Genomic DNA, 18,348 nt, shown 5'->3' on the forward strand with positions numbered 1-18,348 from the left:
GGTCCAACTAATACCAGCAACGTGTACCTCAGTGAGCAGATATCACAATACTACTTGTAGGAACAGGAAATCTCTTTTGGGAGCTTTTTCTTTAGAGCTACGTTTCAGAACAGGCATAATATTATTTTTGTGAACAAACATGTCAAACTTTATAACAACTGAAAGAAAAATCTTTCTGAGGGAGTCTTTATTTTAATCTTCTCATTCACATAAAAAATCCTGAACAAAATGACTGAAAGTAATCACATATTTTACAAAAATCCACCACAAGTTGAAATAAAAATACAAAGCTGGCCAAAATAATCACATTCAAGTTCATCCATCTCTTTCTTTGTGTTCTGCTCTTCACAAATGTTTTTCTAACTTACTGGCAACACAAAACAAACACGTGCAAAAGTCCCCGAGGTAAAAACGTGGAAATAAAAGTTTTTTCCTTTTTTTATTAAAACGAAAATACAAGAAAATACCACGAGAAATATCAGTAAAAAAATTCAGAGTATAAAAAAGATAACTGACATTAAAATGTTGCTCCTCTTAATGGCTTTGATTTGATCTGAAGTTTCAGAGCAAAAGCATCATCATCATCAGTATTTTCAAAAGTCTGTTATCACTCGATTAGACGCTTGTTGACTTAATCAAAAGAAGTGGTCGTCATTGATCGTGAAGAAAGCTTCAGGCAGATAAAACAGTGTAAACATCAGGAAGCGATGCAGTATTTTCATGCTGCTCTTCTGTCACGCCTTCACTCGGCGTAACTTTGAGTCGTGGAGGAACCAGTCAGAGGTGACGTCGAAGACCTCGCTGGTTTCTTTCTCAATGGGATTGTTTGACACCAAGACAAAGATGGAACCTGAGCAGCTATTTGCAGTTGTGCTTTAGCGATAATAAACCCAAGAGTAATCCTTCATGTGTTCTGCTTCTACAGCACGCTGCCGGGTAAATTAGCTGGGGCTCAAACATCAGAGAGCTCGACCCTTTGAAAGCCCCGATGCATCCGTGAACAACTCGCAGGCAGTTTCTGAATGTGCTGAATTACATCTGTTTATGAGCAAACACAGACACGTTCGCAAGGTTCTCATCAAATCTTTTCCACATAGTTACCCGGGAAGAGACCTTCCTTCCCTCCAATTCTGCCCGTCCACCAGCCTGAGGGGTCTGCGGAGAGAAACGGTAAAGAAACACGTCATGAACCACTTCCAGTCTATCTCATCAATATGCATCTCCCTACATGTCGTTGCTTTCGTGCACGCACCTTCTTTGACAAGATCTAATACATCATTGGCCTCGAAGCTGATCTCATCCGTGTCTTGGCCGACGTACTGATATAACGCCCGGCAGCGAGGACCCTGAGGTCGAGGCTGCGGTTTAGGAGCAGGAGGAGGTCGCTGGTGGATGCTCATTTTCCTCTGCTTCCTGTGACAAAGGGGGAAAAAGGAGGTGCTCATGACCATAATTTATTCACATCTTATTTATTTACTAACATGAATCAAATTAACTTTTAACTGTCACGCGTGGGTTGAAAATGGCAAAAGTGCCAAAAGCTGCAGTTCCTCAGCTGGCCACTGGGGGCTGGCTCTAAAAGCGAGTCAATCCCAATAAAGTCTCATGTTAAAATATCTAAATTTACAACAGGAAAAAATATGTTTTGCTCTCTGTAGATATTTATCCCCTTTGTTCTCCGTATGAGAGGTAATTTCTGTAAAATTTACCCCTTAAAAGGCTTAAAGTTGGGCTTAATTATAGCTGCCTCTGAGGAATCAGCTGTTCAGTTTCCTTCTAACTACTGATTGTTTTAATAATTCATTTTTAGCAGAATGCAGCATCCAGTTTAAGACCACAGTCAGTCAACTTTGCAAACCAGCACTAGTCTCGGCTAAAACATCCTCAGGACTCATCCCAGTCCGGTCTCATCCGTATCCCAAAAAAGCAGCGGTCAGAATAACAGACCGTCAGCTGAAAAACAAACAAACATAAAAGCAGGGTGTTGTTGTCGTTGACAGAGTCTTTGACTTTAGCCAACAGCGTGCGCCACACCCTGGATGGATTAAAGAGAGGCTGTCGTGATTTTTCTCCCCAGAATTAAGGAATTAATGTGTTTAAATCTCTCTCAACCCCAACATTTATTTAACCAGACTTTCTGACCCGCCTCTGAGTGCAGCTGGTAGGAACTGCTTTGTTCCCAGAACACCCCCTCCCCCCCCAAACCAGCGAAACAGCATCTAGTATGGAAGAGATGATTCAGTAATTCAGTGAAAAACAAACAGGTTTCTCTGCCTCGCTCTAACTTTCAGTTACTCGCAGGTTTCAGCCTCACCTTGGTAATCCCTTACAAACCACACCTTCCTTTCTTTTTTAATGTCTTTTTTAAACATGTCTTACCCTGACATGCCCTGATCAGGCACATTAAGGAAGTCCAAGTTTCCTTGATTATACTGGTTTGGCGCTGGAGGTCGGGGGCCCCTCTGGGATCCCAGTTTGGGCGGGCCTCCCTGGAGTGGTCGGCCCTGCTTTTGCGGGGAGGAATACGTGATATCGGCTTGTGGGTTATGAGGACCTCTGGGGAATTTGGCTCCACCGTTCTGATGCGCTGAGGAGAGAGAACGAAGCGTGTGCTTCAATAACAGAGCAGCAGTACGACGGTAAAGACTCAGAACGGCCCATTTCAGTGTTACATGACACGACTGTTATCACTGGTGCCTTTGCTGCTTTATTGTTTTACAGCTTCACATACTGCAGCCATATGTCGTACTGAACGAGCTTTTATTTACGACCTAGATGTACAAAGTAAGCAATCGGCTGTTCAATAAACAAAGTAAAAAGGATTATGATTGAAACAGCTGAAAAGTTAATCAAAATGCAACAGAGTGTAAATACTGCAGTACTTTATGTTTCAATAAGTACATCCACACTTCCTATTTAGTTACTTTGAGCCACTGGGAAGGGTTTTTCCACAGGTGAGGATCACAGGTGAGTAGTGGCTTACATTTGGGCGCTACGTGGTTTCTTCCTCCTCTTCCTCCACCGGAAGACGGAGGAAACGACTTCCTGGTTGGCTCTAATCAAAAGAAGGGACAGTTAGGATGCTTATACAGGCAGCATTTTATTTACTATTTAAATTTGTTCCTACTTTTTTCAAGTCTATACGGCATCATGACTTATTTTAACCTACTGGAGGATTTGGGTAGACCATCTCCTATTGTGACAGACAGGGTCTTCCCTCCAGGTTTGAGCTGGGCCACGTCTCCAGGGCCTTTCTGGAACACTACTATTCTGGTGCCTCCTCCACCCCAGCCCTCCTTCTTCACTCTGAACTCCAGCCTGAAGCAAGAAGAACCTGCGTTAGTCACCCCTGCGTGTTTTTCTCATGCTAACAAAGGCTGTGTGTTCCTCTACCGACCTGTCACCGAAGGAGATTGTCAGTTTTCTTTTTGTCACTTCCTCGTAGCGTTTGGAAAGCAAACTGAGGAACTCTGTCTTAAAGTTGGATTCCAGCAAACTGTCATACTGGGCTTCGTGGAGGATGAAGAAATCATCCTGTCTCGTACTAAGAAGGAAAAAAAAATACCATGAACTCACTCTTGCTGAAGTTTAAAAACAGAAAGAGGAAGCAGTGTGGGTAACTGAAACACTGAAAGACATTCAAGGAAGCGTTAAAATAGCAGCAAGAAGAGAGCAGAGGATGCAGTTACATTTTTCACTTCAGCAACAGCAGCAGTAACAACATACACAGGCTACATAAAAATGAGAGATTTTAGTAATGAATCTGTGTTAATTAGATACACACCTGAGAGAGACACTGCTGATGCCTCCAAACTCCATCTTCCGCTTTAGTACTTCCTTTATCTGTCCTTTCTCGGGTCCCTTCTTCACCTTCTCTCGGCCAATCAGATAGATGCCTTTCGGTGTCAGGATCAAATCTCTCTTGATAGACTGGGTTGGGGGGAGAAAAGGAAAGCGGGTGACTCTGGGGACAAGGCACAACTCAATTCAGTTACTTATACAGCGCCAAATCACAGCAACAGGCGCCTCAATGTGCTTTATGTTGTAAGGTACAATAACACACACGGAGAAAAACCCAACAATCATGTGACCCCCTATGAGCAAGTTTGCTTGCTCATAGGGGGTCACATGATTGTTGGGTTTTCTTTTTTTTCTTTGGGTACATTTTTTCTGAAGTCGACAACAAGCAAGAAAGCGTGAATTTAATGTCTTTTATAAATCTTAAGGTCTTATTGTTATAGAAACTGAACAGAGAGTACGTTGCCAAACTTGAGCCACCCTTCATTTCCTTATTTTTATCAACGTTTTCTTAGGCAATAGTTTTCCAGACTTTCTGAAGGTCTTTTAGTTGTTTTCCTTGGCGATTGGCTGCTTGTGCCTGACGGTTTTCAGAGGAATGCTTTTGACCTGCGAGTCAATCGAGCTTGTTTCTACACACAACACGTAAAAAAGTTTTGAAAAATGCCTGATATAACATCCCGAGCACACACACGTGGACGGGCCTCCCCAGAGCCTCGACTGCAACACTGCTGCAGCAGTGTGGGGTCATGTTGATGGAGAGCAGAACAAATGACAGCCAACATCCAAAGAAGAGCTGCGAATGTCCTTCAAGGAGCCAAGAAAAGAACTATTCCTGACGACTACTTTAAGAAAGCTGCCCAGGATAATTCAGGCTGAAGAATCAAGGTGGTCACACGAAACCTTCAAGCTTGTTAGAACGTAAAAACTCACTTTTTCTCTTTTATACTCTATTTCCATGTATGTTTGCAACATGTTTCAATAAATCACTTTTCTAGCAAAATATAAAGAAATGACGGATTGGCTCAAGACTTTTGCACAGTACTGCAACTCTTTCTTTGATTGGACGAAAACACAAGAATTCAAACCTTGAACCTGCGATCAAACTTGTTAACCGAATCAGCGAAGTCGACGCGCTCCCTCTTGGCGAGGAACTGCCGCAGCTCAGGCCTCTGCTCCAGCCCGAGGTAGTCGCCAACGAAGTTCCTGTTGATGCTGTTTTTCCTCCGCTCTTTGGAGTTGTACAGGATGTCTGAGGCTGCGAGTCACAAGGAACAACAAACATTTCTAAAACCAACTCAAGCTCTTTGGTGCAACCTGTGCGGGGAATCTCGTCGTTTGTGTAACTCACCCTCTTCTCTCATCTGTTCGTACTTCTTCCTCGCGATGAATTTTCTCCAGGCTTTTTGAATGATTCTGGCAAAAGTGTCAAACTTCCTCTCTCTCATCTCCTCAAGCAGAAACAGCTGAAAGGCATATGTGCATGAGTTTTCTGCAGGTTTAGTGCATGTTAGAGCAGGATGACCTTCAATCCTCCCTTAGCTATGCTGCAATAGACCCAGGCTGCTTGGAGATTCCCATGATGCACTTGGTGTTTCTTCTTCACTCCCCCTTTATCACTCTCTCCGTGTTTATGTGCCGCTCTACATTTAATCATTAGTTATTATTAATATCTGGCTCTCTGTCTCAGTGTGTCTTTTGTCCCGTCTTCCTCCCCCGGATTCTGTCAGAGGTTTCTTCCTGTTAAAAGGAAGTTTTTCCTTCCCACTATCACCAAATCGTTGTTCACAGGAGCTCGTCTGATTGCCGGGGTTTCCTCTGTATTTTTGTAGAGTCTTTGCCTTTCAATATATATATTTCAATATATGCCAGGTCTCTCTTGGAAATGAGATTTTTAATCTCAATGAGAGTTTTTACCTGGATAAATAAAGGACTAATAAAAAATAAAGGACTAATATTTTTTTATACATTAAATGGAATTAAAGTGGTTAATGAACCAGCTGAGGCAGTATTATTAGCTGCTGTCAAGCCTGTTTCACTGAAAAACTTGCAAAAACTTCCCCCAACATGTTGCAGCTATGTGGAGGTTAGAAAGTAGCTGTGGTCTGAACTTTTTTAATCTTTGAAGCTATTTCAGTCCCTTTTCACGCAAACATTTGAGCGCAGCAACATTAATATCGTCCTGCTGAGATGAGTCAAAAAACACATGCAGCATAATCTTCTCTGCTCTTTACCTCACTGAGAGGTACGAGAGCTTATATCAGGCAATGTGAGCTTTTCTTTATTTGTAAATGGTAAATGGCCTGTATTTGTATAGCACTTTACACATTCAGTCATCCTCACATTCACACACTGGTGATGGCAGCTACATTGCAGCCACAGCCACCCTGGGGCGCACTGACAGAGGCGAGGCTGCCGGACACTGGCGCCACCGGGCCCTCTGACCACCACCAGTAGGCGGGAGGTGAAGTGTCTTGCCCAAGGACACAACGACCGAGACTGTCCAAGCCGGGGCTCAAACCGGCAACCTTCCGATTACAAGACGAACTCCCAACTCTTGAGCCACGATCGCCAAGATAAGTTGATTATGTTACAACACTGGTTAGAACAAATATGCAGCCTGAGGGAATCTAAAATATGAAGCTCCGTACCGATTCGGGGTTCTTCACAAAGACTTTGGTGCGTCCCATCTGGTATTGATCGTTATCCATGTTGACGGAGCGAAGGAGGTGAAGCACCCCCTGCTGCTCTGGCCCTCTCCAGCACGGCCATGTTTCGGCTGTCAGAATGGCGTACCTGGATTCAAAAAGCACCAAACAAACAAATCACAGTGAGAGCTGTGTGTCTTTTTTCAGGCAGCGATTCCATGAACACGCACGATTAAACTTACCTCATCAGGAATTTACTGAAGAGTCTCCGATATGCGAATCCAGCCCTTCGTACGCGGATGTTTTCCCGCAGTCCGAGGTATTCTACTTGATGCCTGGCCCTAAAAACAGATAGCGCCGCTGATCAGCAAACGTTCCCTGTGAAATCTTTCAGAGTTCCTCAAAGCGTGACGGCGAGCATTCTCACCTGCTCTCCTCCCAGTCTTTCGGCCGCTTTGTCTCATTGGGTTTGATGCAGCGGATGTAATGCGGCGTGCACTTCATCAGCGTGTTCACCAGGTCGTTCGCTTGTTTCTGCGAGGGAAACAACAGCGTGAGACGAATGCGCTGCTGCACAAAATCAACCGTCGACAGATTGAAAAGCTCTCACCTTGATCTTTGAACTTGCCGTGGTCGGCCTTCCTTTTTTATCTGTGTTGAGGTTTTCGGGGAACAAGCTACGGATGAAGTTACTAAAGAGACACGTTTTTTTTAATGCATTGTTTTTTTTAAATTACGCCTTCAGTGCAACAATCAGACCAGTACAGGAAACTCACAATTCACTGCTCTGCATGAGCTCGATGAGGTCGGGGAAAAGCACGTCCCGATTTCTCTCACAGAAGCCGTTGATATCATATGACACCTGCGATGACACCAGATATTTTCACTGAAAAACCCCCAAAAACAAATCTTTGAGGTTTATAAGCGCCACATCGAGCAAACAAAATCAAATCTTACCTTCCCGGCGTAGTGATGTATAACAAAGCCCGAGTTCCAGCTGTTGAAATGTTCGTGCGTCCCCACAGCAGCCTGCAGTTTCTGCAGCAGAGTGCCATCTGCACCCTCTCCTTTGGCATGCATGGTGGCGCACACATCATCCAGCACGCTCATTATACCCGGAGGGTTCTGCAAAGAGACGACGGCTTTTTAGCTGCGATTTTGTTCTTACGAGTTTTGATAACTTTTAGATAAACGAATAAGAAATATCTGTTAGAAATGGTAAATGGCCTGTACTTGTATAGCGCTTTACTCAGTCCCTAAGGACCCCAAAGCGCTTTACACTACATCCAGTCATCCACACATTCACACACTGGTGATGGCAGCTACATTGTAGCCACAGCAACCCTGGGGCACTGACAGAGGCGAGGCTGCCGGACACTGGCACCACCGGGCCCTCTGACCACCACCAGAAATTGATACAAATTAGCACACGTGCAGTTACATAATACAAATTTTTTTGACATGACCACCTGGTAACTTTTTATTGTAATGTTTTTGAATTCAAATTGAATTAGAGGTTCCCAGTAAACATGTGTAGAGCTTTAATATGAGCTTTAAAGACCAGAGTAAAACTTATATAAAGTTACTTTTATACAGTAGTTTGATTGAAAGCCTGATGTCTGTAGACCGCATGTAAATCCCCATTTTTTAGTCATCCAGTGAAACACTTCAAACACACAAATTCATACAAGGAGATAAAACTGCAGCTCCTCCACCAATGCCTCATATGTCTTTTCTTCTTCTCTTTTTGGCTTTTGGGAATATCATATATTATCTGATTTACTGTGAAAATAAATGTGCAATAAAACTTTTCCAAAAACAAAATGCAAATGTTACCCCCGATGTTACTGCTATATCTTGGTCACGTGACTTGATTCTTCCTGTTGTGACCCCGAGCGCTCTGTTCTTCCGTTTCACTGTTTTCAGGAAGCAGAGCACCAAACTCTCGCTGCTTTAGGGGCCCACTTGTTTTCTAATGAGAGCCAGTTTTACACGATCTGCATAAACCCTCCGTCAGTCATCGCGTTTACGAGCTTACCAGTTTATTTTCAATAAGGTCGCACACGATCTTGTTGTTGAAGTACTCGATGGGCGTCCACTTGATGCCCTCCTGAACATATTCTTCCTGAGAGACAATGAGAGCAAAACATTTGGTTTGAGGACATACAGTGATCCTCACCAACTGAAACACAGTGGAGTCAAATGCATGCGCTGCACAGTGCAGTTACAATTCAATTCTATTTATATAGTTTTATTTATAGTTACCTGCTCAGCCTTCAGGGTGAGTTCGATGAAGATCTGTTGCAGTTTCTCGTTGACAAAGTTGATGCAAAACTGCTCAAAACCGTTTCTCTGAGGAAGCGAATACAACACAGTCAGTAAGAGATGAAACAAATCCTGCTATTAAACACACATTTAGTCTTTTAGTGGATGCGTGCAAAGGTTAAGTATCTGGAAGTTATGAGAAGCCTAACCTGGAATATCTCAAAGCCATAAATGTCAAGCACTCCGATGCTGAATTCCTCATATGGTTTCTGGATGGCTTTATTTATAGACTGGAGAAGTAAGGACACGAGACAAATGCAAAGAGCAGATGAGGTGCATGAATACATGTCAGCTGAATTAAAAGCAAATGTTTCATTTTCTTTAGTCTGTTTTTGCTCAGCTGCATCATCAAGCGTGATTACCTCCACCAGGTAGTCAAAGAGGCGTGCATACAGCGCTTTGGCCAGGGCATCTCGTGTGTAGTTGGCCTGCTCCTGGTTCAGGGTCACGTTAATGGACTCAGACTTCCCTCCCCACTTTGAATCCATCTTCCGGCTGGTCAGCTTGTCCTGCAGACGGTTGGGGTCGATGCCCAGCAGATAGGCGGGGAATGCGAGCACTGGAGCGAAGCAAAGTCAAGTTGTAGTTCAATCGTGCCAAAAGCGGACTCGTAATTCAGATGTGTTTTATTATGCCATAAGCAAAGACTTCCTATGATGAATTAATGATACCCTCCCTAGACAGAAGCCAACGGAGGGTATCATTGCTGCTTTGGATGTAACCACCAATTATCTACTGAGGCAGTAAACAGGGAAGTCGTCTGTGTGTAGAGATTCTATTCATTTGTAGGGCGTGTGCCGGGGACGACCTTTGTTATGGTGATATCCAGCGGGAGTATGACTGCATATGAACAGAAGATGCGTCGGCACGTGTGTGTCGCACTCACAGTCTGTGCTTTCCACCTGCCCATAGTTGCCTGCTTCTATGAAGCTAATGTTTCCCAGGTGGAGGATACCCGCAACGATCTGCAGCACCTGCGTCTGGATGTCACCTGGGATCCCAATCACCTGCATGGCCTCCTGAAGAACAAATCCAAGAAGAAAGTGTGACGGCAGCAGCTTCACCACAACGTGAGGAGATGTCAAGCAGAACTACTTTACGTCCACATTTTATTTCCTGCCAGCAATCAATGTAGATCAGCTAGAGCCACTATAATGGGTTTAGCTACAAAGCATTGATCAGACTTTCCACACAGCAAACCTGGGACCAAGCACAGGTTTGCTGAACACCACTGGATCCCACCTATAAGTTTGCGTACCATAGTTTCCTGGAAGTCTTTGCTGTCATTGGTCCCATCCACCTTGTATGTCCCAGACTGGTTGAGGTAGTAGTAATAATCAGGAGTCATGATGCCCAGGGCCTCTCTCTGCTGAGCACTAGCTCCCTCTATCAACTGGAAAACAACAACGCAGGCCCAGCAGGAGTCACACACACACACTGGCTTCATATTGAATGAAGATCTTGCAGCTTAAGAGGAACTCTGTCTTTTTTTTTTTAAAGGAGTTGCTATTAATCTGCGGTTTGTGCTCATCAGCCTCTCACCTGATAGTAAATGTGGAAGTTCCTCTCGTTCTCGTTCTGGCTGACCACCCTTGACTTCTCGAGCAGAAAGTTTGATATTTTTCCACCATCTGGCTCCCCTCCTCTGCTGAACTGGATCTCAAAGTATTTCCCCTGATTAATGTAAAAATCAAAGTCAACACTTGGAGTTGAGAAACGAGGCTGCGAGGAAATCTGTCCTCACTCATTATTGCAGATCAGCCAGTGTCAAAATTTGCTTTCAGGATGAGACGGTTCTCAAATCATGCGACCGTTTCCTAAAGATAAACCACTTCCATGTTCACTACATTTATATGAGTCAGAAAATATATGCGTGCACGCTCAGTACACGAGAGCTGTGATGGTGTACAAAGGGTAACAGGAAATATAACTAATTGCTCTTCTGATATCTCACGCTAAAGCTGCAGACATGCAGGTCAGGGTGGTTTATGGGTGTGATCATTAGGACCCTTCTTATGAGAAACCAGAATGAATGCAATAAAAGTGTTTTTGAAGTGCACGAGAATGTTGTAATAAATCACTTGTAATGAGGCTACAGGCACATATGTGGCTCTGCATAACCTCGCTCTGCAATGCTTGGAGACAGCTGTTATTACTTACATGCTAATATTAGCTAATCACCTTAAAAACATCATAGTACCGTGTTATTCCAATGGAGCACTTCCCTCTCACTCCTAGAATTTCCAAAAGTAGCACAGGGGGCGGAGCCTTTAGCTATTAGGACGCTTTACAGCGGTGCCACCTTCCAGTTTGGATTCAGAGGACAGACACACGCGCTAGTTTTAAGATTAAAGCGTTCCTTTTTTTGATAAAGGTCATAGATAAAACTGAGTCAGGCGGGTGGGGGACTTCCAAAACACAATGAGCACTTGTTCTCCGCTCCTGTTGGTGCCACTACACCTTGTCTTCCCTCCCACAGAGTTTGTGTATTTTCTGACACTCCTGGTTCTACTGGAGGCCTTAAAAGGGAGTTCTTTCTCCCCACTGTTGCCAAGCGCTTGCTCATAGGGGATCGTGGGATTGCTGAGGGTATTTCTCTAATATAATAAGCTGATATTCAGCATGGGTACTGTTTATAAAGCTAAACATCTTAGCTTTTTTACAACTAGCACACTCAGCAAGCTAAAGCGAGTGACTGCTGAACTCTTGAATGTTTTATTTTTGGGGTGTGGGGTTGACTTCTTTTTGTTTTTCTTTTTAAATGAGCAGGTATATTACTTAATAACTATAAACTTGATAGAAAGTGTGGTGTAATTGCATTGTACAGTAGATGTTAATGCAGCCGGTCAGTGTAGTTAGGCTGATGGCAGCTAGAGGGCGAGACCGGTGTGTTTCTGTATAGAATGTTATGTTATGTGGGGCAGAGCAAGAACAAGAAAATAAAGTGTGGTTATGAATCGTACAGTGGACCCGCGTATAATTGAATAACACGACAGAAAGCATCCACACCAGGTCTTCAAGTAAAAAACTCATACTTACAAAACGACTAGAGTTGTTGTTGCGAACAGTCTTGGCATTACCAAAGGCTTCCAACAGAGGATTTGACTGCAGGATGATTTCTTTTACATGCTGCCACACACATGCACACAAACATTAACACAATACCAGACAGTGAAAAACCTCCACGCCACACTGAAGGAAGTTTAAAGGTTTTTTGACTCATTTTGAAGATTCATATAAGGCGGAGCGAGCATACGGTCTGTACCTGCACTTTCGATCCTCCTCCGGATACTTTGGAAATGTAACCCATGATGTATTTGGCAGCCACTGTCTTCCCAGCACCGCTCTCACCGCTACCGCAGCCACGTAAAAAAAGGCAGACAACACACCGCAAAGCCATATTTTATTGTCAAACATACCTGCACGGCACAGCATGGGCGTCAGCGTGGGAAGCAGAAAACTCACCTGATGATAACACACTGATTCTCCCCGTCAATCATCATGTTTCTGTACATGTTGTCAGTCAAGGCGTAGATGTGCGGTGGATTCTCATACTGGGCCTGTAGAGCGAAACGGTTTGAGGTCAGTTTGAGTAAAACGAGCGTAGGGCAACAGCAGGCAACAGGAAGAACCTCTGCACCACATATGCCACAAGTTTAAAGAAGACATGAGAAGACGGCGATGAAAATTCACTTACAGCTCCTTGATAGAGTTCAATCTCTCTGTCAGTGAAGTAGGGCATCTGTTTGAAGGGGTTAACAGATATCAACACAGGGCCGATGTAAGTCTGGAGAGGGCGGCTGAGGAAAGTTTGGGAATGATGCATCATATGGTTTAAATACGCTTAAACAGGGCGTACGTACATTAGACGTTTTGAAGAAAGTGAAATGTTTTTGCTTTGTTCTGTTGACATATGAGCTAAAGCTAATGTTAGGCACCTTCAAACACCCCATCTTCTAATAGCTTCCTGGGGGGCAGGTTTCACTCTTTCACTCTGCAGGTGAAACAGAAAACAGACAAAGTATACGCTGGCAGCCCTCGCATCAGCGCGCTTTCAAACACCAAAACCGAGGCTGAAGCAAATCACAAGTTTCAGCTCATGCTCGTACCGTACACGAAGTCTGAACCAAAATGTCACGGTGACATCATCGCTGACATATTTCTGCTAATGTCAAAGCCAAATCTGCCTGGTGCTCACCGACCTGAATGACTACCCATGGGGCCCACCTGCCAGACGGAGGGAAGGGGAAATACCAAAGTCATGAATCCATTGTAACCTAAATAAAGCCACGTGTGACAGACATGACCAGTGTCGTTATCAGTTCACTTCCTTACTGATAAGACTGGTAAGACAGAGGCCTGCTTTACCCAAGGATCCCACGTTAACAGGAGAGTAACTCTAACCAAAGACACCGGACGTGATTAACAAACAGCTTCTTATCTAAGCGAGTCGTTCTCGATATAACATCAACTCGCTCTCACTCAGGATTTAACATGGATGGGTTTTTTCTCTAAATATGGCTCTGACGTTCAGCTGTGCTTTCAGAAGACGGAAGTGGGCTGTTGAGTCACACGGTGAACTCAGAAGAGGAAGAGTGAATTCCTTATATTTATGCCCATATATGTTTGTTTGATTGTCTGTGAATTTGTGTTTTGATCAGCACATCTGTGGGTGGATAAGAAGACTGTACACAAATATGGAAGAAGGCCATTTCAGCCAAGGTGATTTTTCACTTCATGCTTTCACGTTCGGGTTCTTTAGCGAGATTCAATGTGAAGATGGAGCAGATTGTGGGGACAGTTTAAATAGAGGCCTTTAGTTCCCGTCAGACTGCAGGTATAATTTACAACATCAAACACAGCTTGTAGGATACAAAGATGTAGTCGTCCATGTATCTCTTCTTCAGGTTGTCCACGATGGCATCTTCGGTGATCTTTGACAGGAGGACCATGTCGTCCACGCCGCTTTGCTTGACATTTTGACTCTGCCAGTGGTACTTTGCCTGAATCGCAGAGGAGAGGAAGACTCTGTTAGTAACGACGTGTTGCAATAATCTTTAAAAGGACATTTTACTCAAGCTGAGTTTCCTCATCAAAGAAACTACCACACGCTGTGACGCAAAAGCAGCGTAGCTCAGCGTACTCTGTGGCTGAGTGGGAATTTGGACCGGAAAAATAAGCATTTTGAAACAATATTAGTGTTTGTTGTAGAGACGAGAGCTTTAGAGAGCCGTGTGGGCATCACGAAGGAAGGAAGGAAACAAGCAAACCAAAAACGAAGCAAAGGAAGAAAGACATGTAAAAAAAGAAAACAGGAGGCCGAGCGAAGATTTCAAATGAAAGCGTTTCAAGCTTTGGCATCAGTAAAGCCAAAAACACAATTACCAGTGTGGTTGTCATTACAGGAAGCTCGGGGCTCGTTACCAGGAAACTGGTCACAGATGAGGTGAGCTCATTTTCTAGCTCGGACATTTTAGAGAAGCTTCTTCTAATTTGCCTCAACAATGCGACACCTACACAGGAGGCGAAGATAAACTAGCAATAAACTGATTGTTTCCACAGTTTCAGCTCAGGAGCGCTCGCCTCGTTGTTATTTCAGCCTGAACTCTGTTTGATGGGTGAAAGCTGGGGGAAAGGAGGTCTCTTTGCCAAAGTGGGTGAAGAAGAGGCTGAAGGATCCAGCCACAGTTGAAGAACCAATGTGTCATCTCGGTTATGACGTCTTTGTCACTTGGTGAGCTTGTTGTGCTCATCTATGACCTCGGTGGGCGTGACCTCTACCTCTGTCTCTACACGTCATGAAGAAAAGCGCTGCACATTGTAACAAACCTCGTGCTAAGAAGTCGTATTTCATTAGATTTTTTAACATCTTGCTGGTTTCTGGTTTCAGTCCCTTCTTATGAAAAACAATAAACGCTTAATTAGCCACAAATATTAGCAGAACCTCTACGAACAGATTCTGCTGATGCTTCATTTTTAGCTCATCAGCAAAAAATAGAAACACAAAGTTTCATTATGAAACACTGTCAGTGTGCAAACGCCAACAAAGAACGATGCATACAGATGCTGCGTGTGTGACGGGCATGATTACATATTCGTGTCTTAAATAAGCACAGCATGCATGCGTGTTTAGTGCGCGCTTTTGTTTCTGAATTTAAAGCCCCTGAGGGGGAAAGAGCGGGCGGAAGTCACAAGTTTAAAGCTAATTCGCGAGTCTCTTTTTTCTCATATACGTGCCAGTGCTCACACCCTCTGAGCTTAAAGCATAAATCAGATATGACTCTGACACAAACTCCATTAAACAGGCCCAAACTATGCCAAAGCTGGGGACTATTTTTATCCGTGGATCAATATGAATTTGCCCTGTAACGACTGTTATAAATGAAGGCGTCAGCACTCGGACAGTGCTGCTGGCAGGATGAGTTCACAGCTTTGGTGCCTTTCAGTGACGTGATGACAACACGACTAGAAGAGAAACAGCAGAGATCAGCGTCTCTTTAAATAGAACTCAAATACCAGATTTTTATGTTCTGCGAGATCAGAATCTGCGATCGTCTTTAATATTTTACTAGAAGAGGTTAAACGGCTTTGATGCGGTGTTGGTAATCTAATGATCACCTACTGATGAGCTGATACACAAACGTCGTTGCTGGTTAACAGATTATCACACACGAGCAATTAGTAAGAGTTTGCCTGTCGTCCTGTCTCGATGGCAGATGGCTGAAGCTGATTCCACTGGAGGTTTCTTCCTGTTAAACGGGAGTTTTTTCTTCCCACTGTTGACAGTTGGATGCTAACAGGGGGTCACCTGATTGTTGTTGATGCTTTCTGATACTCAGATTTTTTCCTACAATATTAAAATGCAAAGCAAGGGGGTAAGTAGATGCCATTTAACTGAGATTAAATCATCGGCTGCCCGCAGTAGCTGACCTCCTTTAAATCTTATATCATTTTTAAATGGAGCTGTGTACAGATTAAATGGATACTCGTGTATTGAACTAGTTCAGGAGTAGGTTTGTAGGACTGGAGAGACTATTATAGAGGTAAAGTTATTAGTTATGTTTATACAACCTTTAAAAAGTCAACATCGTCCACCAGGAAGAAAAAAACATGTTCCTGTTTTTTAGCTGTGATGACATCACACTAGTCTTCACTGAAAGACCAGCCGCCTTTAAAAGAAAAAAAAGTAATGCAAATATCCAACACCTTAAGAACCACAAACTACATGCCAGTCAGTTGCGGTGAGGTGTGGTTATCAGCAGACGTTGAATCTCAAAAGCTTTCCACATCAAACCGGAACTTTCTGCACAGTTGTTTAAAGAAAGCAAGAAAAAGACGACCCTGTGATGCATTTGACACTTCTCATAATTTATTTCTGTCGGGCACGGTTTTGTTCCTTTTCTTCCTTTGCTGTCATGTGTAAACAGGCGAGCGCGACACAGATTTGAAAGCTTTTGTCACACTTGAGATGATGACAGATAAATGGCTCGGAGCCTAAATGTAAAGGTGGCGTGTAAACAGGGAGCTGGGCGTGCATTTTCACTTTCTTCCCTCTTGAAACTGCTCGTTTACCTCCATTTGTCAGATGTGGCTGCTGGTGCAGCTACGACTGCTGTGCGATCCTGGATGTGTGGAGACCTTCTGTGTGCAAGGAGGAAGTGTTGTGACAGAAACTGCAGGCCTCTCCTGTAGTCCACTTCCCCTCTCACACCTCATTGCTGCATCTTGTGAAACCCTCTAAACTTTGTACATGCTACCAGTTCTCTTCCTGCAGCTGCCTGCAGCTCGGTCCGTTAGCCCCCCTCGGGTGAACCACTCCTCATTATCCTCCCTTTAAATTCAAGCTCATCTGTCTTTCCTGCTCGACTGGTCACTTTCTTACTCTGTCTATGATATTGAAAGTTTCTACCTGTGCCTCAAATTGAAATCGCACAGCACTGCTTTAAGCTCGAGTCTGTGAGAAAGTGAGCTTGTCCCTGAAAAAGAGGAAACATCACTCTGCTGCTGTGAAGGAGATGAATTCCCCTGAAGAGATCTTATCTCATCTCTTCTGATGCCAAAACTCACTTTAAAGCACAAAAAATCCTCCTTTGGCTTTTAGAAAAGGAGAGAAGTGACATGAGCTGAATTTGCTTTGCAAAAGAAAACTGACTGAAAACGTACAAAGCCATCACAATTCGCCCTTTCAGCCGAGAAAACCACAGCAAACAGGTAACTGAAATGCACAAAATGTTACAGCTGTGAGAGCAGATGCAGGTGGTTGTACTGTACCATTGTTCCCGCGGGCCTCTCTCCTCCTCAGCCGTCCACTGTCCAGAGAGATGGTGTGTGGGGGGGGGGGTTTTGCGCGTGTTGTAAAAAATCCACAGGTTGACCTTAGATTGCTGCCATCGCACAACCAGGACAGCCAACAGCAACCAGCACCCTACAAGACATCCAGTACAGTATTCAAAAACCTACTTCCTCATACTCCCACCGGCAGTGTGTGTGAAACAAGAACTGCTCTAACACACACTGATGCACATTAACTCACCGCATGAAGCCCAGCCACTTACTTCTCCATTCTGCGCTCTGTCATGCTCGGAGTTGTCAGACGGGAGGATGAAGAAACGACGGCCGGGTCCACGGCACAATTAGTCAGCCCAGTTCGCCTGCCGCACAGCAGGCGAGCGTTGACGGCAAGCGACGCTCATCCGCAGAAAGGGGATAGTTATCTTAAATCAGTTGCCAAATGATGGTGTTTCAGCCATGTGTTAGCGGCTCCACCCAGGCTGTGGTCGCTTCATGTAGCGGCTTCTCATTGTGTTTGTCTTGTCAGAGAGGCTGCTGCCTCCAACGCCCATAATAACAGACGGGTTCATTCAGAGTCGACTTTGTAGTGTGTGAGTGGAGGTGTCAGTTGCTGGTTTTCCTGTGTTTTACGTCAGCTGGATCGAGAGTCTTTAAAGCTCCTGCAAGATGCGCGTGCCAGCGCAGGGTCAGGTCTCATTCATTCACGGGCGGGTTTGTGACTCTTTCAGATGTGGGGTTTCTCTGTGATTGCACCTCTGATTGTTTCTCATTATTGTCAGTGCACTCCTTTTTTTTCTCTTGTCGTTTAAAGTCACGTTTTTCTTAGTTTGTATTTAGTTTTGTGTCTTTGTGGTTGGAACTTCACTAGTGTGTTCGAGGTTGTCTCATGAGCCTCCTTTTAATTACTTCTACCGTTTTTAACTCAGTCTCTTTTCAGGTGTTGCACATAATATATAGTGATGTGTTTTGCATGCGGCCGTGTCTCCTGATAACACGGGACCGCAGAGACAAATGCAGGCCTGCATTTAGGCCTGTGGTGCATGCTCAGCTGCTCGAGCTGTGACCTAAACCAGCGGCCTCGATTCCTTTTAAATTTGTTCTAGATCCTCGTGCGGGTGTAAATTTCAGTCAATGCTTCTAAAGCACAGAGGAAGAAACTTTCTCCGACTAAACGTTCTACACCCGCTTCACACGAGGACCGGAGGGAACGCAGGAGCGAGCTGCTGCTGATTTTGAGATCCTTTTAAAGCACTTCACGTCTCGCCTCGGTGCCTGTGTTTCTCAC

General features: G+C 44.2%; 1 protein-coding gene across 2 annotated transcripts; it reads right to left on the reverse strand.

Annotated features, from left to right (window-relative positions):
* Positions 1–170: 170 nt before the first annotated feature.
* Positions 171–17,951, reverse strand: myo1f (myosin IF). Of its 2 annotated transcripts, XM_026147319.2 has the most exons (29): positions 17,305–17,951; positions 17,043–17,196; positions 13,646–13,774; positions 12,469–12,558; positions 12,237–12,331; positions 12,037–12,124; positions 11,811–11,900; positions 10,314–10,445; positions 10,030–10,164; positions 9,658–9,790; positions 9,134–9,330; positions 8,921–9,001; positions 8,712–8,798; positions 8,485–8,571; positions 7,404–7,571; positions 7,223–7,308; positions 7,057–7,138; positions 6,874–6,980; positions 6,689–6,787; positions 6,450–6,594; positions 5,150–5,264; positions 4,887–5,056; positions 3,785–3,930; positions 3,398–3,544; positions 3,170–3,318; positions 2,984–3,055; positions 2,380–2,587; positions 1,253–1,413; positions 171–1,155 (listed from the first exon to the last, which is right to left on the reverse strand). In XM_026147319.2, exons 2-29 carry the CDS (start codon positions 17,043–17,045, stop codon positions 1,079–1,081), a joined length of 3,279 nt encoding a protein of 1,092 aa, XP_026003104.1. In that variant the 5' UTR covers positions 17,046–17,196; positions 17,305–17,951; the 3' UTR covers positions 171–1,078. The 2 variants fall into 2 exon arrangements, with proteins under 2 accessions (XP_026003104.1, XP_080147833.1); XM_080291707.1 differs by lacking the exon at positions 17,305–17,951 and having other exon boundaries at positions 17,043–17,267.
* Between the last annotated feature and the right edge of the window lie 397 nt (positions 17,952–18,348).

This window comes from Astatotilapia calliptera, chromosome 17 (genome assembly GCF_964374335.1).
Source record: "Astatotilapia calliptera chromosome 17, fAstCal68.1, whole genome shotgun sequence".
Taxonomy (NCBI): Eukaryota; Metazoa; Chordata; class Actinopteri; order Cichliformes; family Cichlidae; genus Astatotilapia; species Astatotilapia calliptera.